The sequence below is a fragment of the Callorhinus ursinus genome, unplaced genomic scaffold, assembly GCF_003265705.2.
Source record: "Callorhinus ursinus isolate GAN/ISIS: 27379988/994484 unplaced genomic scaffold, GSC_fseal_2.0 scaffold25, whole genome shotgun sequence".
In the NCBI taxonomy this organism is placed as follows: domain Eukaryota; kingdom Metazoa; phylum Chordata; class Mammalia; order Carnivora; family Otariidae; genus Callorhinus; species Callorhinus ursinus.
In genome coordinates this window covers 10,392,131-10,416,873 of record NW_027397087.1, presented here as the reverse complement: position 1 = coordinate 10,416,873, position 24,743 = coordinate 10,392,131, and the positions used below count along the sequence as shown (strand labels likewise).

The window sequence follows — 24,743 nt, the reverse complement described above, 5'->3', positions numbered from 1 at the left end:
GGCTAGGGGCCTGGGCCCTAACATGTAAGGATAGAAAAGTGATGAAATTTGGAAAGGATTTACAGGTAATAACTATGGATCCAGTTAGTTGGTCTACAGCAGCACTGACCAATATGGTAGCCACTAGCTCTATGTGTGACTATTTAAATCATATTTAATCTTAGCCGTATTTCAAATGCTCAGTAGCTACATGTATTAGACAATGAAGATTATAGAATTTTCCCAACATGGCAGAAAGTTCTATTGGACAGTGCTGATCTAGAAAACCTTGGTTCCCCATCTCCTGGAAAAAAGACGGTTTAAAGGGGGCTCATTTATTGTCACTGTTCCAAATGTACAAAAAAAATTAGAAAATAACCCCCCAATTCAATCCCCCCACCCCCACAACACCCCCCCAACACAAATAGTTTTTCCCAAAACCACAAACATCAACTGGTCCTGGTATTTCCATAAACAGTGCAGCTAAGAAACAGTTTAGAGAAAATTTAACGGGATTCAGATTATATCCATTCTGTCCTCTCTGCCCTGAGAGTAATAATCCCATACGGGTCCCAGTCCTCCCCAATGGTCTTCCCATCTCTGGTGGACGAGTCCTTTCACAAAGTGGCATTTCTCGCTGCTGCCCTAGAGATCCTCCTGCGCCTTCTTCTTCCTCTTGGTTTTTTCTTCTTGAATTATAGGGGGATTTGTTGCCTCTCGTTGTAGATAGCTAATAAAATCACTTAATTCACGGCCACCCTGAAAACAGAAAGATCACTCTGAAAATTTAACCTTTTAAAGAACCACGGATTTTTTTCCCCAATAGGAAGACTTCTGAGTTTGTAAAAGCACATTAACAACAACATATATTGACCATGAAATTGAAAGTTTCCAGTTAAATAAAACTCAAAGAACTGGATATGTGTGTGTATGTGTATATTTGTGGGGAGATGAGACAACGCACTTACTTCGTATTTCTTTGGATTTAGCTTCTTGTTGGCTGGAGAGAAGTAGATGGTAGGAAAACTGGGTTAAAAAAAAACAAAAACACGTTAACTCATTCCAGGTGCCGGAATAACTCCAACATACTCTTCCCCAAAAACTGTTTCTGGGAATAACTTCTCATGATTTCTATTTCTACTTTCCTTTTTTTTTTTTGAAAGATTTTATTTATTTATTTGACAGAGGGAGAGAGAACACAAGCATGGGGAGCAGCAGGTAGAGTCAGGCTCCCTGCTGAGCAAAGAGACCGATGCAGGGCTCGATCCCTGAACCCTGGGATCATGACCTGAGCTGAAGGCAGACGCTTAACCGACTGAGCCACCCAGGCACCCTCTTTTTTTTTTTTTGAGAGAGGGAGATGAGCATGCGTGTATGCATACAAGCAGGGGTAGAGGGGCAGAGCGAGAAGAAGAGAAAGAATCTTAAGCAGGTTCCATGCCCAGTGCAGAGCTGACCTGGGGCTTGATCTCACGACCCTGTAATCAAGACCTGAACTGAAATCAAGAGTTGGATGCTCACTGGGTGTTATATGCAAACAATGAATCATGGAACACTACATCAAAAACTAATGATGTAATGTATGGTGATTAACATAATAAAATAAAATAAAAAAAAGAAAATAGAGTAAAAGTTGGATGCTTAAGCAACTGAAGCACCCAGGCGCCCCTTGTGATCTCTCTCTCCTTTTTAAAAAATTTATTTGAGAAAGAGAGAGAGAGCATGACGAGGGGCTGGGGTGGGGCAGAGAGGAGCAGAGGGAAAGAATCTCAAGCAGTGTGGAGCCCTATGCAGGACTCAATCTCACAACTCTGAGATCACGACCTGAGCTGAACTCAAGAGTTCAGGAGTTCAGGATGCTCAACCGACTGAGCCACCCAGGCACCCCAATTTCTATTTCTGACCAGATACTATTCTCTATCAGTGGCTAGGTTACATCCTATCAAAACTCGGTAATATGAGGCGCCTGGGTGGCTCAGATGGTTGAGCATCTGCCTTCACCTCAGGTCATGATCCCAGCTTCCTGGGATCGAGTCCCGCATCGGGCTCCCTGCTCAGCAGGGAGCCTGCTTCTCCCTCTGCCTCTCTCTCTCTGTCTCTTCTGAATAAATAAAAAAAATTTTAAAAAAAAAAAAAAAACTCGGTAATATGAGAGCTCACAAAATCTGTGGCAGTCATGTGGGCCCATGCAGCAGAACTCCAAGCCGGATCAGTAGTTCTGTGCTCAACTGCAATGAGGGATCCACTCCCTAAACCATGCCCAATAAATGGTTTACAAGCTTATTGTTTTCCCTATCAATTATCTAGACACTTTTATTAGCTTTTAATCTACTTACCCTCTGACTTCATATGGAGAAGGCACATCATTGGCTGTGGCATCCATCTTGGCTATGATAATATTTGGGTCTTTTCTGAGCTGTTAATAAAAAGGTTAGATCTTTAAACTTTCATTTTTTGGTGACTGAGGGACACTTAGTCAAATCAGCACTTAAAATAACCTCATTTTTAAACACTTGAATAATTCTGCTCAGATAGGAAGAACAGTGAGACTTGTACATTATATCTAGCTTTATTTGTACAGTATTTCTTTTCTCTCTTGGCTTCTCCATAGTAAGACTCTATTTACAGCCACCTTCAAAATTACCTGGCCTAAATAAGACAGTACAAGGGCTAACTCAAGAGAAACATAATGGATTCATATAAGCCATTACCAAAATTCAGAAGCCTGTATACCTTAACTACAATCTAGATTTGAGTCTTTGGAGTGGAAAGTCAGAACAGGTGTCTGAGGCACTACACAGACTAGAGACACTAGGGGGGCAGTTAGGAGAAAGTAAACAGCTGAAAAGAAATCTACCAGAATTAGGTACTGAATTAATTAGGATAACTAATTTAGCCAATGCTGAATACATGTGTCAACTTCCCAACTCAAATTTTATCTTCAGAATATAGTTCAGACTTACCTTCTCTCCCAGTTCTTTATACTTAGGCTCCAGATTCTTACAGTGACCACACCAAGGAGCATAAAATTCAATCAGTACATCTTTATTTTCGTCATTCACTATTTCATCAAAATTCTCTGCTACCACTACCTGGAATACACCAAAGATCCTCTAGTTGGTAAGGCAAGGTAAAGAATAAAAATCACAAGCTATATTTGTTTCTGGACCCAAACCCTCTCAAATTTGATGTATTGTCACTGAAAATATGTCATTGAAACCCAAATCACATTTACAGATTGTATTAAAGATGTTCTGGTGATTTTCCAGAAACCAACTCACTCCCATGTCTGTCACCTGTCAAACTTTGTTCAGGAAGCCATAGGAAGTAAGTACCACCCAACCCTTCCCTAATCTCAAAGCAACAATTTTGAAACTATTCTTAGAGGTTAGCTTGCTCTATCCCGAAGAGTAACTTAGTTCTAATATAAATACCATCCAAAATTCTAAGATTTTATACTTTTGCCCCTACTGAGCATTATAAGCTCTGCCAATGCTTATTTTATGACACAGGGAGGTGAGGACAAACAAAAACAAAAACATGATAGCCAAAAAGGTCTCACTTAGACCCAGCATTTTTTGGAATAAAGAACTGAGGAGAGTCAATTATATCTCAATAAAACTAAGAGCGCATGGGGAGAGCAGGGGGAGACGAGGACAGGCAGCTGCTTAGAGCCCTGATGAGGCTGTCAACTCCTCACCTTTACCGGCCCATCATTGCTCTCCGGGATGGGCTCAGACTTCAGATACCTCTTCAGGTTGCCATCAAAGTAATCTTGCAGGAATCTTTCAAGAGCCTTGCCATCACGTCTGCAATTGCAAAGACAAGGATCAGACTTGTTAATCTTCGATGGAGAGGATTAAAAGCAATTTCTTAGAATAGTTTTTACATATTCTAGCTTCAATTTCAAGGTTAGAAATTGGAAGCTAAAAACAGGAGAAGCTTATCTCTCAACACGCAGATCTACTGATTGAACAAAAACCACCTCCTTATATTTCTAGTGTGTTCTTTGTGAATTAGAAAGATCAGAGAAGGAAGAAAACACTGGTCTTCTGGAAATTCACTTCTGCAAAAGAACCAGGTCTTCGTTGCTCTGGAGAATACCGCCTATTTATGATATCTTGTTTTACTGATTTGCTCACAATGAAGATTTTCTCTGGTTTTGGTCTCCCAACGTCTCAGAAGGTGAACAGTCATACTCTTCCGGGGTTTTAAGACCTTTCCATTCCCTAAGTTTACCTTAGGCCAGGGTAGTATTCCAAGAAGAAAAGACATTCTACAGGGATGGGAGGGGGTTGCACTGGTCTGAAATTACATCAATCTCAAAGAGACCATCCAATGTTCTCTATCTACTATTTCTAATGGCAGGGTGGAAACAATCATGTAAGTATTCCAAGCTGCTATCCTTTTGTTAGTTTTCAGAATTTATTAAGGATTGTTATCCTTAAATACCTATAGTTTTTTTTTTTTAAGATTTTATTTATTTATTTGACAGAGAGAGAGAGTGAGAGCAGGAATACAAGCAGGGGGAGTAGGAAAGGGAGAAGCAGGCTTCCCGTGGAGCAGGGAGCACGACGCGGGGCTCGATCCCAGGACCCTGGGATCATGACCTGAGCCAAAGGCAGACACTTAACGACTGAGCCACCCAGGCTCCCCCTTAAATACCTATAGTTTAATTGAGAAAAATGACAATCATAGGTCTTAGCTAGAAGACCTATCTTCACATTCTAATGTTCTTCTTTATAAATCCTTTGTAGTGTACAAGGTTAAGTTTCTTTGCAGAATCAAATCCCAAACCCACGTTAACTTGTAACTCACGAGAACTCCTCTTGCATGACAAACTTCTCTCCTTTTGCAGTTCTGATAGCAACAACAGGAACCTCGCCGGCAGTGCTTTCCAAGCCAAAATCAGAAAGTTCGTGGCTAAAGGTTTTGCGGCTAGCTACAGCAAAGCTGAGTTTGTTTCCAGCATCTAGGAATTTCTTTGCTACCATCATCACTCTGTGAGAAACGAAATATTTATGCCAAGATTTATACCACAGTGGTAAAGCACTTCTAAACTCAAGCAGCAACACGCTTAGAAAGCAAAGACTAGATTTTACAGTCCATGGAGCCCTCTGGAGTCAGTCTGAACTGTGTTCTTGGGCACTGACACGGAATGATGGCACACGCCAATGTCTTACTGAACGTCACTGCCAAACTGGTGGTACCAATCAAATAGTCCATTCCTACTGAATCTTGCTATATTATATAACTAAAATATTGCAGGCACAATGACTGACCTGAAAAGAAAATTTAAGGATACAATGCACTAAAAGTTTCAATGGACAAATAGGCACAATATTTTAAGTATTTAATATTATTATTTAACATTATCTAATATTCTATTAAGTTAAATATTTTAATTACTATTAAAATATTAAATAATTATAGTAATTGATATTTAATATTATCAATTGATGAGAGCTATTAATAATTAACATTTTAAATATTTAATATTAATATTTAAATATTTAATATCTATATTCTAGATCATATTTGCATCTTTTACTGGGAGGTTAGGAACCAGCTATGTCACAAGGCAAAGGAACACCTATGGAAGATATGCCCAACAGATTTTGGAAATAGTTTATGTTATTTGTCCTTACAGCTTCAAATGGTTTTTGGGAGTCAACTATTCCCATTCTTATTGGCTCTCACATCATACACTGTAACAGGATTAATAGAAGAAACTGTTTATACACTGAGTAAACTTATTTACTAAGGGGAAAAATGATCCTTATTACCTGTTTCTCCAATAGTTGGAACCTTTAGCATTCTTTTCATAGTCCACATCATAGTAAGCCACAAGTAAGTCCTTGCCCTGTATCAAATCTTTATTGTCTTCTGTCATGTGAGGGCAGATCCCAAAACTGAAATAAATAATCCATTATCAAACTGTCAGGTTTAGCTATGTCATGGAACTATCACAAAGTAACAGATAGCACATATAAAGGAAAGAAACTTTCAATGTAAAGAATAAGTACTGAACAATATACCTTCTAAGGAGTCCTAGGGTCCACACATTACTGTTTTAATATAAACTTCAACTATTATTGTTCAATCCCTTGAATAAGGCTATTTAATCCAAAACATGGATCTGCTTACTAACTGAGGTAAGGAAACTACAATGAAGCCAAGAAATCCCAAACAAGATCATAAAAAGGTACTCACATGTTCTCTTGGATAAATTTTTTAATCTTGCCACTAGTCATTTTCTGTTCTATATATGCCACAGTCTTGTCCTCAAACTTGTTCATTAAATGTGAAGGACGAAACAAGGTGATACCCCTTCAAAAAAAAAAAAAAAACAAAACTATTAGTAGGTAGGCAGCAGCAGAATGATCTTCCATCTTTTATTTAAAGCTCAGATGACTCTTGCTGTCATTTTTACTATCACCATTTAACCACATAAGGACTCTTTCCTGGGACCGAAGACTTGGCAACATGACCTCATCAAAGCTAAGGTGCTAACCACCTTAATCTCAGGTGCAATAATGGGGTATGAAGGTTTAATAAACCCTGCATTGGAAAGTTAGAAGACTTTGGTTCTAACTATAACCCCACTAATTTTAAAGACCTTGTGCTAGGTATCAACTGAATCCTTTTGGGCTTCAGCTTTTTCTGCAGTACAAAAGGGGATTTAAGGAGGTTAGAGGATTAATTTCCAAACCTTTAAAAACAGTAACAGAACCCAACTTACCCTCAAATCCCAGGATGTACAATAAAATAGAGCTTACTCTTATTGGAAGGTACCTTGCCTGGCTCTCCCCTTGAAAATTCAACTCTCCCACATAGTAAAAGAATTACTTCAGTAGAGAAAATATCTTTTAAGATTTCTTCCAGCTATAAAATTCTATAGGTAGGTATACAATTATAGATAATGTTTAGCTTGAGTTCATTAGAAATTCCCTTGTTCTATATTTCTCTTATCCCAACAAACGGAGTTTAACAATTTTTCTCTTGCTGATACTATTTTGCCCCTCTAAGCCAGGCTCTCCTCACTCCATTGAACACTTGAAGCAAATTCCTTCTTTAATTTTTAGCCTTGTTCAGCTAAAACTGAGCCCCAATCTGGTTCCGAGTCATGGGTTTATATCAAGTGCCAGCTTTCTCAGAAAATACCACTATTCTAACTACTAAACTCCCACCTCTAAGTTCTCCTTCATTCATTCCTCCTCCCCACACTGCACACACACCCACATACAATTTTTTTTAGAGGGAGAGACAGCACAAGCAGGAGGGGCAGAGGGAGAGAGAGAATCTTAAGCAGGCTCCATGCCCAGTGTGGAGCACGATATGGGGCTTGATTTCATGGCCCTGAGTTCATGACCTGAGCTGAAATCAAGAGTCAGACACTCAACCAACTGAGCCACCCAGGGGCCCCCACCCACATATAATTTTATCACTTGTTTTTGTCTAGGCTTCAGCCCTTTAGGTCCTTACATCCCTCTCTCACTCTTCTGGTATTAACCACTGACTTCATGTCAATTAAAACACAGGCATTTTAGGGGTATCTGGGGGGCTCAGTCAGTTACACATCCGACTATTGATTTTGGCTCAGGTCACGATCTCATGGTCGGGAGACTGAGCCCTGCCTCCGGCTCCGCCTCAGCAGGGAGTCTGTTGAGAATTCTCTTTCTCCCTCTCCCTCTGCTCTTCCCCTCACCCCCTCTAAAAAAAACAAAAAACACAGGTATTTTATAGAACACAGGGAAACTACATAGCAAAAGGGGACTTAATACAAACATGCTGGGCAAGCAAAAATGTGAACAGGGCTAATATTGTGGGGGTTTTTTTTAGCACAGTTACCAACTTCAGAGCAGTTATTCTCAAAAAGATAGAAATCCAGCAGTTTCAAATATAATCTTTAATGATGCTGCAGCCTTGGTGTACACATGACTTTTTTTTTTTTAAGATTTTATTCATTTATTTGAGAGAGAGAATGAGAGATAGAGAGCACGAGAGGGAAAAGCAGACTCCCTGCCGAGCAGGGAGCCGGATGTGGGACTCGATCCGGGGACTCCAGGATCATGACCTGAGTGAAGGCAGTCACTTAACCAACTGAGCCACCCAGGCGCCCCTCAATAAGATTTCAAATCAGAAGCTGATAGGCCACTTTAAAGGCAGCCACAATGAACACATCTAAGGTTAACAGACTGATCTGTGATGTGCTTAATGAGCCACAGGGGGCTCCACAACGGTTCACAGACCTGGTGTGTCTTAATGTAAAAGGCAGTCAAACCTACAACTTTGCATCTGGACTTTCTAGTTTCAAATCCTATTTCTGCCACTTACTGGCTGTGAAGCTAGGCAAATTACTTAACCTCTCTGACTGCTTTCTCCTCTATGAAATAATAACAGATTTGTCTCACCAGTTGTTAAGAGGATTAAATAAGTCAACAGTAAATGGCACATAGTAAACACTACATATTTTGTTAAATATAAATGAGTAACACTAGCCCTTGGCACACTCGTCTTCTTTATTTGCTCACCCTCAGTGATCTCATCTAGTCTCATGGTTTCAATAATTATTTACAGGTGCTCGACCTATAAAGGTTTCTTTCTAGTTTAGAACTTTCCCCGAATTCTAACCTCATTTATCCAGTTGTCTATTGGGTCTTCACTGGGACATCTCACAAACTTTACATTCACTAGGCCAAAATGAACTCATCATCAATCCCTTCAAATTTGTTTCTCTTCATCTTTTTCCCAGCTTGATGATGACTGCTGGTGGCCCAGTCATCCAAGTTACAGAAACCTAGATTCATTCTAGATCTTCCTTTTTTCACACATGGCTAGGGACCAAATCCTATTGTTTATATTTTTGTATACTCTCTCCTTTTCCATGCCCCTAAATGCTGCCTTCATTTAGTCTCTCAGTAGTCACCCTTAGTTTGGACTCTTATGCCTTGCCTTTCCTCCCCTTTCAAACCATCATCACATGGGTACCAGCAACTTTTCTTCTGAAACACAAAAATCACATTACTCTCCCGCTCAAAGTCTTTCAATGACTCTCACATGTCTAAAAGAGAAAATCAAAATTCTTTTGTATGCACTTAAAATCTTCTATAATTTGGTCTCTGCTTACCTTTCCCTATCACCTCATTTATAAACAACACTCCAGTAGTACTACAGGGCTCAACATTCCTAAGTTGTTTCACATCTTCGGGCCTTCACTTCTGCTGCTCTATCTGGAATAATGTTCCCTTGTTCCTTCCCTCCCTCCCTTCCTCCTTTCCTTCCTTTTTTTTTCTCTCTCTCTTTCAAGATTTTTATTTATTTACTTGTCAAAGAGAGAGCGCACAAGCAGGGGGAGCAGCAGGCAGAGGGAGAAACAGGCTTCTGCTGAGCAAGGAGCCCAATGCGGGACTCGATCCCAGGACCCCGGGATCATGACCTGAGCCCAAGGCAGACGTGTAACCAACTGAGCCACCGACGCATCCCAGGAATAAAGTTTTTTTTAAAGATCTTATTTATTCATTTGATAGAGAGAGAGCAAAAGGGCACAAGCAGGGGGAGTGGCAGAGGGAGAGGGAGAAGCAGGTCCCTGGCCGAGCAGGGAGCCTGATACGGGGCTCGATCCCAGGACCCTGGGATCACGACCCAAGCTGAAGGCAGACGCCTAACCAACTGAGTCACCCAGGTGCCCAATGATGTTTTTTTTAAAGGAGGCTCCAGCCCAGCATGAAGCCCCACGTGAGGATTGAACTAACGACCCTGAGATCAAGACCTGAGCTGAGATCAAGAGCCAGATGCTTATGGCTCTTGAGCCACCCAGGTGCCCCTATCTGGAATAATTTTTACCCCAACTGAAATAACCTGCCTGGAAAAATTTATCTTTCAAGACACACCTCAACAATCACGTCCCCTATGAAGTTTCTTCTGATACTACTCCCGACCCCGAAGGAAAAAAAATCACTCCCTGTTCTTCCGGCACACCCTGCATACATTTCTATTGTAACACCTACAATGCTCGCTTAACACTTATTTTTTAAATATTTTCACTGTCTCCCCCTACTAGAGGCATCGCAAAGGTAGCGATAGTTCCTAGCACTTAGCTTAATAAATCTTTCGGAAGAACTAGGCATAAAAGTCACCAGTTCATACAATTAGTACTTGGTCCAGAAATTTACAAGGGTATTCAATTCAGTCACTTACTCTCCATCATCATCATATTTGTTCACCAGAGACTCCACATTGGTGTGTGCAAATCGGTAGTTATCCCTCAAGTTGCTGGCTGCTTTTAGAAACTCAGAGTGAGCTTCACTAAATAAATCTTTGAAAAAACCTATACAAAAAATGTCAAACACAAGGAAGAAACAGTTAGTAATTAAACTTTCAAATTCTATTTTAAAGATTTTTTAAAATTTATTTGTCAGAGAGAGAACATAAGCAGGGAGAGCAACAGGGCAGAGGGAGAAACAGGCTCCCCACCAAGCAAGGAGCTGGATACGGGACTTGATCCTAGGATCCTGGGATCATGACCCAAGCCGAAGGCAGACATTTAACCAACTGAGGCACCCAGGCGTCCCCTAAAATTCTTTTATTTTCAAAACCTTCATTCTATTCACAGGTAAGCAAAGTGAGACAGGTAACAGGACTGGGTCTGCTTTGCCATGACTACCTAGGATATTTGACAAAATACTTAGGATGAGAATTTTCCCTCTACGCTTAAAAAAAAAATTTTTGTTCCAGGGAGTCAAGGGAGAGGATTTGTCAGAGTTCAAGCCTTTTCTAGTTTTTCACAATTAGATTTGGGCAAACCGCTTAACTTCTTAGAGTTTCAGGGACTATTTTAGGTGTCAGAAGGATCCAATAAGACAGTTTGCCAAAATAAACCATCAATTACTTCACTGTATTTTTTGACTTGTTGTCAGAACTTCAAGTCTAGAAAAGTGACTGAAACCTAAGTGTTTATTAAATGTCTGCTTGTAGTTAACTCCTTGAAAATATACAGAATCGGTAAAATCCAGACAATAAGAAGTGGCTTTTAGTCAAATTTAAATTACAAACCATCTTCTACTGCCAGAAAGTCAGTTTTATTATAATGAGATTAAGAGAAGCACAAACACAGATTATATGTTTAAATTTATTTTTTAAGTCAACTACCTTATACATTACATTTAAAACAAAAGAAAGGGCGCCTGGGTGGCTCAGTTGGTTAAGCGACTGCCTTCAGCTCAGGTCATGATCCTGGAGTCCCAGGATAGAGTCCCACATCGGGCTCCCTGCTCAGGAGGGAGTCTGCTTCTCCCTCTGACCCTCTTCCCTCTCGTGCTCTCTCTCATTCTCTCTCAAATAAATAAAATCTTAAAAAAAAAAAAAACAAAAGAAAGAACACTTAAGATGTAGAATGTATTTAACTGCAAGTTATTTTAAGGATAAAATGAAATACTGTAACACCCGAGAAAGCAAAGTACACAAATCCTAGCAATTTGATCTCAAGAACTAAATCCCCTACTACTGTGAGAACAGTAGACACAGAGGTTTATTATTTACTAGTATCCTCCCACCTTAAAACCTTATTTTCAGTCTTAACTACCCTATTGAGTTAAATCTCTGAGTTTGAGATGCAATAGAAAAAGCTGAAGATATTTCTATTTTGGGTCTTTAACTGAAATTACATCCAAATAACACAAAGCCATTCCAATAAAACCAGTTTTCCACATTATAGTAATGCTGACCTAAATCTAGGAGCTGTCTTTTCAACTGTCCCCAAGGCTTCCTAAACTGGTTTAACTTTGTTGTTTACTCAGATACAGAGGGTTTTTGAAACCAAATTGATGGTTTTGTTGTATAATCAAATATTTGCTACTTACCCACCACAGAAGCATCTTTATCACTAATGAACTTCTCAAATTCTTCCTGAGTCCTGAGAGGAACTGAAGCTGGTCCTGCCTGCTTCTTCAGGTGGCTGACAATTCCATCTTAAAAGATAAAATGAAAGATAGCAACACAAATTTCTAATTTTTGAGAAGGCAATCATTCACATAATTCAAAATTCAGAAGGTTGAAAAGGGAGGCATATGGCTGGCTCAGGTGGCAGAGCATGTCCCTCTTGGATCTTGGGGTTATAAGTTGGAGCCCCATGTTGGGTATGGAGATTATTTAAAAATATAATCCTTAAAACAGACATATTATGCATAAACAAGCAATTCCATATTTATTCTTTTCTTTCTTTTCTTCCCAAATGGCAGCATACAACTATGCTATTCTGTATTTTGTTTTTGTCATTTAATATAGTTTAGAGAATTTACACCAGTGTACATAAAGAGCTACCTCAGTCTTTTTTATACCTGCATAGTGTTTCACTGTATGAATGTACCATAACTTATTCAACCAGATACATATGATAGACATTTGTTAACAATTTCTTGCTGTTATAATTCTGCAATAAACAACCTTGTACTAATGTCATTTTGCACATGACTGAGTAGATCTGTAGGGTAAATTCCTAGAAGTGGATTCACTGGGTCAAAGAATACATGCATTTATAATTGTCAAAATACCTCCTCAAAGAGACTGTATTGATAACCCTACCAGGGATTTATTAAAGTGTTTATAACAGTACAAATTAATAGTGCCTTTGTTCAAGTTATTCTCTCTGCCTAGAACACTGTCCCCAGATATCCTCCTGGCTCCCTTCCTTACCTCCTTTAGGTCTTTACTCAAATGTCATCTTCTCAAAGAAGCTCTCCCTGACCATCCCATTGTAAACTAAAACCTATTCACCTCCAATGCTCCTGAATTCCCTTCCCTGGCTTTATATTTCTCTATAGCACTGTTCACCCACTTAATTAATACTTTATCCTAATTATTTTCATCTATCTTTTCCCATGACAAAGTAAATTCCAAATGCAAAGGATTTTTGTCTGTTTTGCTCAGTGATATAAATCTAGCTCTAGAATAATACTTATTAGCATGTAAGTTTGAGAAACATCCATTTTACAAATAAATTAAGTAAGCAAATCCTGTATTCTCAAGTAGCACAAACAGTCACTTGTAGCCTTACATTTTAAAGGCAGAAAATGCATGAACTTCGATAGCTAGTATAAGGTTTTAACTATATATAGGTCAAGTTACGCCATGTACAGGATCCACCTACATCACACTTTCCTACTGACGTGAAATGGGCTAGATAAGTAGAACAATTTAGAAAACACAAAAAATCATCTTATCCCTTAAACTTCTGGGGTCCACTAAAACCATTCACAGGCTCAAAATGCCCACAGGTCAGACAAAGGCAATGCTCCTCCTCCATAGTATTCTACCTCTTGCACCCCCTTTCTCTTCTAAGTACTCTACTGATTTGTTAACTGGCCAAGACAGAGTATTATTCAACTCTTTCAACATGATTGAGTCTATTCTGCATTTTTTCTAATGTTTCTTCCTTCTCTCTCCCGTCAGGGACATTTTTCCTTTTAAATATTTTCCTCAATTCCTCACATAGGAGGGGTTGCATCAACAGATTAATTGAAATTGAATATGATTTGTTTAGTCTTTAAGGGAATTATTATTACTATATCATGATATAAAGTATAAAGAACTTTAACCTGTGGCTATGATGAGAAGTGTCGGTTACTAAGAAATTCTTAAATTTAAGAAATCTATTGTTACAGCCCAAGTGACAGCATCTGACCAGTAGCAGTCTAATTGGGTTCACCTACAATTTAGTTAAGGCACGCTCAAGTTTAGAAAAACATTTCAATAATTCGGACCGCTAATCCATCCTAAATTGAACAAATAAAATCTGAATGGTAACATGGGGTTCTTCATTAATACTTTTAAGCTCAGAAAAAATTTTTTTTCCTTCTGTGCTTAGACATATCAAATTTTAAGTGTTGGCTAAATGACCTCAGTGGAATCAAAGTATTTTTCCATGCATTCAACGAAGAGTTACTGAGTATCTACTGCATGTGAAGAGTCTAGGTGCTGGAGACAGAGTAGTAAATAAAGTAAACAAGGTCTCTGCTTTCTTAGAGCTTACAGTTTAACTCTCCAAATAATAAACAAGATCTCCAAATAAACAATTACAAAATGATATAATAACCAAAACTATGTGGAGAATTAAGAGGATGATGTGATAAGAAAATGACTGGGTGGCTACTTTAGGTCTGGTGGCCTGGGAAAGCCTCGGGGAGGTAAAATTTAAGCCATGATCTGAATGACAAAAAGGAGCAAGCCATGCAAACATAGGGGAAGATCATTTTGGGCTGGGAATATAACCAGGGCAAAGGTCCTAAGGTGACACAATCTTAAGATGATACAAGAGTTAGGTAGTGGTCATGTTATGCAGAGCTTTGTATATGAGTAACAATCATGCAGACTGAAAAAATTCCACCTCCCTAAAATACCTAACTGAACCCCTTTTCTCTCAGCTTTCCATCATGAAAAGGTAAATAAAATGTGTGTCATTACTTGAAAGACTCAGGGCAAAACTGTCCAAAATATTTTTTCTCATCAATTCTAGGCCCTAGAGGATCCAGTCCCCATTTGCCTTTCAAACTTCATCTGTTGGGGCTCCTGGGTGGCTCAGTAGGTGGAGCGTCTGCCTTCAGCTCAGGCCATGATCCCAGGGTCCTGAGATTGAGCCCCACATTGGGCTCCCTGCTCAATGGGGAGCCTGCTTCTCCCTCTGCTGCTCTCCCTGCTTGCGCTATCTCCCCAGCCCCCGTCATGTAAATAAAAAAAAAAAGGCAGCTTCATCTGCTAATTCCTCATCTAAGAGGAATTATACTATTCATGCTAATCATACTCCAGCCACATGGTCTTTCTATCCCTTGAACTCAAGTTCAGTTATACCTTAAGGCCTCTTTGTATACCTCAGAGTCTTTCCCCTCTGCTTGGAAGGCTCTGGCCCAGATCTTCTCAAGGCTAGCTCATGCCTATCATTCAGGTCTCAGCTCAAAGGTTACAGCCCCTGCTAACTCTGATGATGTGGTACTCTCAAACCCAGTCATTAGCACATAAATGGTTTTATTTTTCTCCTTTAATGCTCTTACCACTAACTGAATTTATCTTATATATGAAATTAAATAATTTTAACTGTGATAAGATATACATAAAATTTATTATCATAACTACTTTTAAGTATACAGTTCTATGGCATTAAGTACATTCACACTATTGCATAACCACTCTCCAGGACTGTTTTCATCTTGCAAAACTGAAACTCTACACATTAAAAAAACTCCCCATTTTCTCCACCCTGTAGTCCCTGGGACTCACCATTGTACTTTCTGTCTCTATGAATTTTACCACTATGAACCTCATATAAGACGCAGTGTCACACTATTTGTCTTTTATGATTGGTTTAGGTCTTCAAGGTTCATCCATGTTGTAGCACATGTCAGAACTTCCTTTTTGAGACTGAATATTCTCCACTGTATTATATATACGTTTATATATTACTATTAATAATATGCCGCATTTTGTACGTCCACTTATCCACTGACAGACACTTAGGTTGCTTCCACCTTTTTCCGACTGTAAATAAGGCAGCTACAAACATGGGCATACAAATATATCTTCAAGACCCTGCTCTTAATTCTTTGGGGTATATGTCCAGAAGGAGAATTGCTAGATTATTCGGTAATTCTATTTTTTTAATTTTCAGGAACTTCCATACTGTTTTCCATAGCAGCTATACCACTTTACATTTACACCACCAGTGCAAAATGGTTCCAATTTTTCTGCATCCTCATCGACACTTGTTATTTTCTGTTGTGTGTGTGTGTTTTGGGATGTAAAGTAGTTATCTATATATACTTTTAAACTTGGTTGTTGTCTTCTTCTCTTCATTTCCCAAAATGTAAGCACATAAGAGTAGGAAACTTGTCTGTTCTATCAATAAATACAGAGCACCTAGTATATCTAAAACATCTGGCACAGAGTCTAGGTACTCAGTAAATATGTCAATTGAAAAAATGCCTAGTAGACCTTCTAACTCAAGTTCATGTATTTTCTACATTACTTACATAATCTGCTTATTTAGCGAAGTCTTTTGTTAGATACTAAACAGACCTCTTAGATGAGGAATTTTTTTCCTTTTTTCTTAAGATTTTATTTATTTATTTAACAGAGAGAGATGAACAGAGCACAAGCAGGGGGAGCAGCAGGTAGAGGGAGAGGGAGAAGCAGACTCTCCGCTGAGCAGAGAGCCTGATGTAGGGCTTGATCCCAGGACCCTGGAATCATGACCTGAGCCAAAGGCAGATGCCCAAAGGACTTAGCCACCCAGGTGCCCCTTAGATGAGGAATTTTTAAGATTACAAGTATGTTGTTTAGAAAAATGTCATGTTCCCACTACAAAAACAGGGTACTTAACAAATTAAGTTTCCTAAATGTAATCCAGGATCCTTACCGGCAGTCCTAGGCCCATCATAAGCACCAGCTTCTTCACCATCTCTAAATATCTTCAGGGTTGGATATCCACTGACTCCATACTTATTACAGGTGTTTGTGTTGGCAGTACAATCAACCTAAAGATTAAAATACACGAACCATCTGTTATCCACGTATTTGTTGCAGGCTCCTCCTATATTCCCAAAATATTAAGACTGCTCAAATCATAAGAGGATCAAGCAATTCTTTGCACACATGCCACAGAACATATATTTTAAAGGCAGACTGGTGCTGGGCTAGTTACATACAATCACCTAAAGAACTGGTTAAAATTTAGATTGCTGGACCTCCTACAAAATGCACAAATGACTATTTAAATTCTTCCCTCAAAGTCTCTATTATTTAAAGCAGTGGTCTCCACCTTCCTTCTGCCTGAGAATATGTGAGGGGGATGCCTGGGTGGCTCAGGCAGTTAAGCGTCTGCCTTCGGCTCAGGTCATGCTCCCAGGGTCCTGGGATCGAGCCCCGCACTGGGCTCCCTGCTCCTCAGGAAGCCTGCTTCTCCCTCTCCCACTCCCCCGGCTTGTGTTCCCCTCTCTCACTGTGTCTCTCTCTGTCCAATAAATAAATAAAATCTTAAAAAAAAAAAGAATATGTGAGGGATAAATCGCTTAAATTACTAACAATATCTTTCTTTGATAATGATTATTATAAAGGGGATGGATGGATGGAGGTACATATCCTTTCGGTGGCGTAGAGTATAATTTGATTTGGCAAATCATCTAGAGTTATTAGCAAAGTACCAATACTTGAATATGCTCCCTGAGATAATCTGAATATGAACTACCTAGAGAGACTTACTATCAGGAAGAAGGAAAACAATTCCTATCTAGCCACTTACTCTAAAGTCGGCAGTGCTATAGGCACTTTGCACATGTTATTTCATTTACTCTTCACAAGATTCTGAGGTATGGTCCCAATGCTTTAACATAAACGGAGGTGTAGAAAAGTAATGTGTTCACAGAAACACAGGCTATAGCTACACAAGGCAGGAATTAAATCATGACTGAACTTTCTTTTTTCCCCAAGGCAAACAGCCAGAGAAACATCAGGATTAAAAGCAGTTTCCAAAAACAGTCCTATATATGTATGAACTATTTATTTGAGGCTGACCAAGATGTGAATTTTCTTTTTTTTAAAGATTTATTTATTTGAGAGAGAGAGAGAGAGCAAGCGTGTGAGCACGTGGGTGAGGGGAGGGGCAGAGGAAGAGGGAGAGAATCTTAAGCAGGGTCCACACTCAGCACAGAGCCCAAAGTGGGGCTCAATCTCATGACCCTGAGCTGAAATCAAGAGTCAGACGCCTAACCAACTGAGCCACCCAGGTACCCAAAGATGTGAGCTTTTATACTGCAGCAACTATGGGTTTACTATAGAATAATGGCAAAACTCTAGAAGCATTACTATGATTGTTTTTTTTTAATTTTTTAAAGATTTTATTTATTTGAGAGAGAGTGAGAGCTAGAGAGAGAGAGCACACACAGAGGGAGAGGGAGAGAGAGAAGCAAGCTCCCCGCTGAGCAGGAAGCCCAACTACGTGGGACTTGATCCCAGGACCCTGGGATCATGACCAGAGCCAAAGGCAGACGCTTAACCGACTGAGCCACCCAGGCATGATCCCAGGACCCTGGGATCATGACCAGAGCCAAAGGCAGACGCTTAACCGACTGAGCCACCCAGGCATGCCACCCATAGTAAAATCATTACTATGATTTTAAGAGCAAATACTAAGTTTATAGTTGACCAGCTAGTTACATACTTACAACATCCTGTCATTTTCCTATTCCCATCACTATGAATATCATAAAGAAGTTTAGGGAACTCATTTATTCAATAATTTTCCTCTGACCTTGACTACTATACTTTTACTTTCCATATTTGCCCCCCCCTTTTTTAAAAGATTTTATTTATTTATTTGACAGAGAGATAGAGAAAGAGCACAAGTAGGCAGAGTGGCAGGCAGAGGGAGAGAGAGAAGCAGGTTCTCTGCTGAGCAGGGAGCCAGATGTGGGGCTTGATCCCAGGATCCCAGGATCATGACCTGAGCCGAAGGCAGCCGCTTAACCGACTGAGCCACCCAGGCGCCCCGCCCCTTAATTCTTATTTACCATATATTTTACCTCTTTCTTATTCCAGTAATTCCCTTAGTTTTACTACTTTTAATCTTTAGAAACCATAACTAATACAATAGTCAGTTTTGTATTTGCCCAGAAACTAGCGTTCTCTTCTTAGTACTGTAAGAGTAGAGAAAATGAATGTTAATTTTACAAACTACTATTTAAAATACCCCATTTTCTTTCTTTTTTTTAATTTAAATTTTAGTTAGTTAACATACAGTACAATATTGGTTGCTGGAGGGGTGCCTGGGTGGCTCAGTTGAGGGGTCTAACTCCTGCTTTCTGCTCAGGTCATGATCTCAGGGTTGGGAGACCCAGCCTGGTATCAGGCTCCAGACTTAGCAGAGTCTGCTTGAGATTCTCTCCTTCTCCCTCTGCCCCTCCTCCCACTCATGCATGCACTCTCTAAACAAATAAAATCTTTTTAAAAAATTGGTTTCTGGAGAAGTCAGTGATTTGTCACTTACGTACAACACCCAGTGCTCCTCACAAGTGCCCTCCTTAATGCCCATCACTCATCTGGGCCACCCCCCACCCACCTCCCTCCATCAACCTTCAGTTTGTTCTCCACCCTTAAGAGTCACTTATGGCTTGTTTCCCTCTCTCCTTTTTTTCGTTTCCCCCTTTGCATGTGTTCATCAGTGAGATCATATGGAAAATATCCTATTTTCTATAATGAAGAATCTGCCTAGACTCACCTTTGCTAATGGGACTATTCCTTTTAATCTGGTTGCTGCGGCTTCATACTCAGGGGCAAGCCTCTTGCAGTGTCCACACCTATATAAATACGTTAAAAAAAAAAAGCCAAATTCTCAGTTTAATCCTTCAAGATTGTTAACCATGTTTCTCTAGGACGAATCTCAAACTATAATACAACTTTTAAACTAGTAGCTGCTTCCAAAAGCAAAAACATCACCCGAACAACATCCATTACTGATAAAGTAACCAGAGCTCTCAGAGGGCAAAGGTACTATCCCTAACCTGAGACTGATGCTAGGACTAGCATAGTTCAGAGGAGCCATCCATTTTCTCAGTTAAAAGTATAACTGAGCCTTGAAAACTATAGTCAGAATTATACCCCACATTAAAGAGGGAAGGGCTCAAGCCATTGGACCAATTAATGAGGACAAAATGAAGAGCAAGATAGCAGCAATCCCATTTCTGGTAGCACTTCCCAAAAGAAAGCACATTTTTTTTAAGAAACTACACTGTGATTCTTAAAAATACAGTGATTGAAACATTCTAAGGTTCCAAGTATGATATTAAATCCTTAAAACTCACCAAGTACTTTTTCTCCATTCCTTCAATAGGAATCCCTTTGTCCAAAAACCCAGTTTGAGGGGGGAGCAGAATGAGGCCCCAAAGGCACTCATTTGCTAGATACTTTAGCAGCTGTTGGAGCCTTTTCTTCTTCTCAGCTGAGTTTCAACACAGCATTAGAATGACATATTTAAGACAGCAAGCCCTATTTTTACAGCTACACAGTTCATCTGGCCCTAAGAACTGATGAGGATAAAACATTGTCAGTTGGAGTATTTTCCGAGGGCCATAAGAAACACCTGCTCCTAGCCTGGGAAGTCCTAACAGGCCCACAGGCACACTGTATATGTGATGCGGGAGAGGGGACATACTCCTCCTTATCCATGTAGATATAGCTAGCACCAGCTATAGGCCATCTCTTCAAAACCCAATGGGTTGCAGAGGGACCACTCTGAGAAGGTAAAGTAGTCCTGTAACCTCTCCACAGATAGCAAAAATAGAATTAGAAAACAGAAAGAAACATGGAAGAAACTTAACCTTATATATTTCATAGCCAATAGTCTCAAAATTTATTTTATTAAGTGATGGGCAAATAACTTGGAAACATTTTGCCCCTAAAACGTGTTTAAAACAAAGGACTATAAGAGCTTATACTCTTTAAGGTCTTTAGGAGTTCTATTCAAAAATAATCATTAGAAAGCTTAAATGAAGGAATGGTGATATAAAAAAGACTAATATTAGATGTTGGTTAGTGTCACATACATATTTACCAAAAGTATAAAAGGATCAAATGATAAACACCAAATTCAGGATGGGGGTGTACATAAGACGGGGAAGGGATGTATAGGCTTCAACTGTACTGGCTTTAATTTTTAGACCAGGTGGTGAATAAATGGTATCCCCTATACTGTATTTCATGGATGCACATTTTACCATATCTGAAATTGGCATGTGCCCTACAATCATGCCATAGTTTCAACGGTAGGATTTCCTTCTTTGTGAGACATAAAATAAGGATTCCCCTCCCAATCCGTGGCATCTTACATGTATATGGAATATGATATTATTCATTACATCCTCTGTATTCCTCTTAGATTGCAAAATAAATTAAAAACTCGTGTACTTGGGTTGCAACAAAAACACACAAATCCTAACTGATTTAATAAGATAACCAATTTATCTGAGAAATTCAGGCTTTGGGGAACATAAGGGCTCAAAGATTAAAAAAAAAAAAAAGTTAAAGGGAGTAAGAATTGGATCTGGGCCTTTAAGAATTTAAGGCTTCAGCCAGGACCTGTCCTGGGGTATTTTAGATAAGGGCAATAGTACAGCAAAGGTAAAATTGCTATTGAAAATGATACATTTGGAGAACTGGAGGGCTTTGTTTATTAAGAGACAATAAACATTTTATGTGTATTGAGACTACATCAGTCAGCAATATATATAACAGAAAGTGGGAAAGGAGAGATAAAAATAGAAGCCACCTAGAAGACAATATATCTCACATGGCGGATAATGAAAGCTTGGACCAGAGTGACAGCAATGGGAATAAAAAAGAAAAAGAGAGATTTCTGTTGAATACCTAATTATCAAGAAGGCTGAGGCAACAGATTTAAGAATAGTTTCACCTCAACCATCTCAAAATATTTTAACTGAAAAAAATAGTATAAAATAATTAGACTGGACCAGTGGGTGTCAACCCAGATGCATATAAAAAATACCCATGGAGGAAACCGAGGGTGTAAGGGAGATATGTGTATAAGTATCAAGGCTGGGACTGAAAACCGCTGCCTTAAGCATTTGCTGCCTCCATAAGGTCATCAAATGCCCAAAGGAAGGACCGGTTTACTGAGTTCCAGAGAGACTAGAAGAGACTGCCTTCTTCAGATTCACCAGGAATGGAACCCGGGTGGAATTTGAAGAGGAACATCAAGATTAACCACTACTTCTTTCACCCAGTCCGAGATAGTATTAAAACAAGAACAATTCCATCACCTTCAGGGATGGCACCTAGCAGTAATAATGAATCCCAACATACATTCAATCAACAATCATTACTTTGTGAGGAAAGTCTCTGACAGAAAAACTGATATAGTCCTTTCCCTATAGGAACACCAGTCTGGCAGGGGTGACAGACAATATTAGGTCCCAAATGAGAGGCGGGAGCAACCAGTTAGTTGTCCAAGGAGCTAAATCTTGTTGAAAAGATCAATTTGGGGTGGGAGGATACATCAGAAATTCCAAGTAAAGGAATTAGCATGTATAAAAAGAAATATTTCATTTTATACTATCCATACTTTTAAGATTTTATTTATTCGGCAGAGAGAGACACAGCGAGAGAGGGAACACAAGCAGGGGAGTGGGAGAGGGAGAAGCAGGCTTCACACGGAGCAGGGAGCCCGATGCGGGGCTCGATCCCAGGACCCTGGGATCATGACCCGAGCCGAAGGCAGACGCCTAACGACTGAGCCACGCAGGTGCCCCCACACATTTTTTTTCTATATGTACTCCAGAAACACTGTATATCAAGTATCATTTAATACTACTGTCCTAGAGGTTAAAGCACAAATCTACAACATAAGTAGATGTTGAGGACTTAAAACTTACTTAACGTTGATCAATAAATTTTCAGATACTATCACGTTTAAACAGTGCTATTTATTTCCCCAGAGAAATTCATATACTCCCATTCTTACAAATTACACAGATGATAGGCTCCATAATGGAAATGAGTCTACAAAGTCAGATGCAAAGAAATTTTTCACTTTCACTATAAAACGAAAGTGCAAAAAATACCCAAAAACAAATGAGATGAAGAACTTGCTCAAAATAGGTCAATTTACTTTCAATTGGATTAATTGTTCCTATCTAACTTGTGAGCTAGTTCTGATCTGTACAAAGGATTACAGCAGTCAGAAAACATTTCTAGCTGAAGTATTAATAAATAAAAATAGTTGAATGTGAAGAAATAAAGACATTATCAACAGGAGACTTCCTTGATTCCAAATTAGTCACTCAGAAAACTGATCCTGCTTGCCGGCATTGTGGGGGATTACCTTACCTTCTAGACCAATTAAAAGCAGACACCACAGCAGGGATCCACCCAATTTTTGGGATAGTTTAGTGCATGACGGGATATGCAGTTTTTAGGGAAGCACATGCAACAATTTAAAGTAGACCCCTGTAGTCACAGAAGCACCACCCAGTTTTGATACAACCCCATCCAGCCACTCTAAATACACCCCTTCAAAGTTAACAGCAAGGTTATATGATTGGGAAGAGTAGTTTCTAAGATGGAATGTGACTTCTGCAGATGTATAAGGAAAGACCACCTGTGATGTGTAATCAGTACTACCAGTTGGCCACAGGAATGCCTGCACATAAAATCTGTCACAAGATGAAAACAAAATTTGTTGCCTCTAGCACATCTCTCCGGTTCAGGTGGTCTTCATTACCAGACTTCTTCTAGTATTACCCCCAGCACGGTGGCTGAACCCTTGCTGAGTAAAGACCAGAGTTGGAAGCAAGTAAAAGTTATACACCAACTTTGTTTTACTGATACTTTTGAATACAAATCATTTTTAATTAAAGGTATTGTGGCAGGAGGAAAAAAATTAAGTACTGTAATCAGCATGAATATATTGAACCATCCCAAGCCTGAAAATAATCATGGCTCTCTGCGGTAAAGATTTGGGAGTTAAAACAAAACAAAACAAAACAAAAAACAGACCAAAAAAACCATTCAGATCTACTGAGTCAGAAATCCTATTTGCTCTGTCCCCCTACCCCCAAATTTTTGAGTTAGTTGTATCCTAAGGAATTCACACCCTAGTTCAGTTATACCACCCTGAAGTGGACTATTTCTCCCCACACTGATTACTTTCTCACTCGAGTCTTTTTGGGCATTCTTCCTAATTAAAACCGACACTTCAGACAGATTTCTGACGGCATTTCTCTTTTCACCTGCTCTTTTTGACGGGATTCCGCCGGTGCTGAAATGGGATCAGCTTAACGGAGAAAGTGTGCACCATGCGATGGAATAAAATAATTCCCGGCCTCAAGAAAGCATTTATGACCATTCTGCAGCCACTGAGTGACCTTGGCTAGAAATCAATGGCTGCGGGGCGTGGGGCAAGAAGAAAGGAAGTACTCTGGGGGCCCAGGGCCTCTCCTCTCTGCACTTGATGAAACGTTCGCTTCCGATATAAGGCCTTGGGATGCCTCGTTTGTAGGATGGAGAGCATTAACACTGACTCAGCCAGAGACTGTAAAGATACTGTTTGTCGGATGGAGAGCATTAACACTGACTCAGCCAGTGAAGATACCAATCTAAGCGGGGTAGGGGGTGGTTAAACCCTCAGCAAATAGGAAGTGCCGCAAGAGCAACGAGGTAAGGATGTGGCCCTACGTGAGCGGGGCCTTCGGGTTTTCTTCCCGGGTCTCGCTCCCAGGCGATCAGCACCGACTTCTCCGCTCTTGCCGAGGCAGCTCGGCTCACCCGGGGTAGGAAATTTGCCGGCTGCAGCCGGGCCTGCTGATATGGTGGAGGGCGCCAGCGCTGCGTAGGCCCAACCGTTCCCGCGCCTTCGCCCCCGGCCCAGCCGTCCCTCCCTCCCGCGCCCCGGCTTAATGGCCTCACCAAGGGGCGAAGAACTCGACGAGCATGAGGCCCGCAGAGCCTGTATCGGAGATGCGACTCTCGAAGTTGTCGTCAGTGAGTTCCAGCACGTCGGAGGCAGAGGCGAGACCGGCCGCGGCGAAAAGCAGCGCCACGCCGGGGAACAGCGCTCGGCAGCGGGGGCGCATGGCTACGAGGTAAGGTTAGGGGCGGCCGGGAGGGTCGGGGGCTCGGCGGGGATGCGGAGGCCGGCCACAACCACTCACCCTGTGCCTGCGCTCGCGCGTCTGGCCCAGGCGGACCTGCAGCCGGAGGTCCCAACC

General features: G+C 40.3%; 1 protein-coding gene across 1 annotated transcript; it reads right to left on the bottom strand.

Annotated features, from left to right (window-relative positions):
- Positions 1 to 452: 452 nt before the first annotated feature.
- On the bottom strand, positions 453 to 24,743 carry PDIA3 (protein disulfide isomerase family A member 3). Its single transcript, XM_025884435.2, has 13 exons — positions 24,442 to 24,743; positions 19,241 to 19,319; positions 16,385 to 16,502; positions 11,841 to 11,948; positions 10,180 to 10,309; positions 6,193 to 6,309; positions 5,766 to 5,891; positions 4,798 to 4,980; positions 3,680 to 3,788; positions 2,943 to 3,071; positions 2,316 to 2,395; positions 948 to 1,005; positions 453 to 738 (listed from the first exon to the last, which is right to left on the bottom strand). Exons 1-13 carry the CDS (start codon positions 24,606 to 24,608, stop codon positions 625 to 627), a joined length of 1,518 nt encoding a protein of 505 aa, XP_025740220.1. The 5' UTR covers positions 24,609 to 24,743; the 3' UTR covers positions 453 to 624.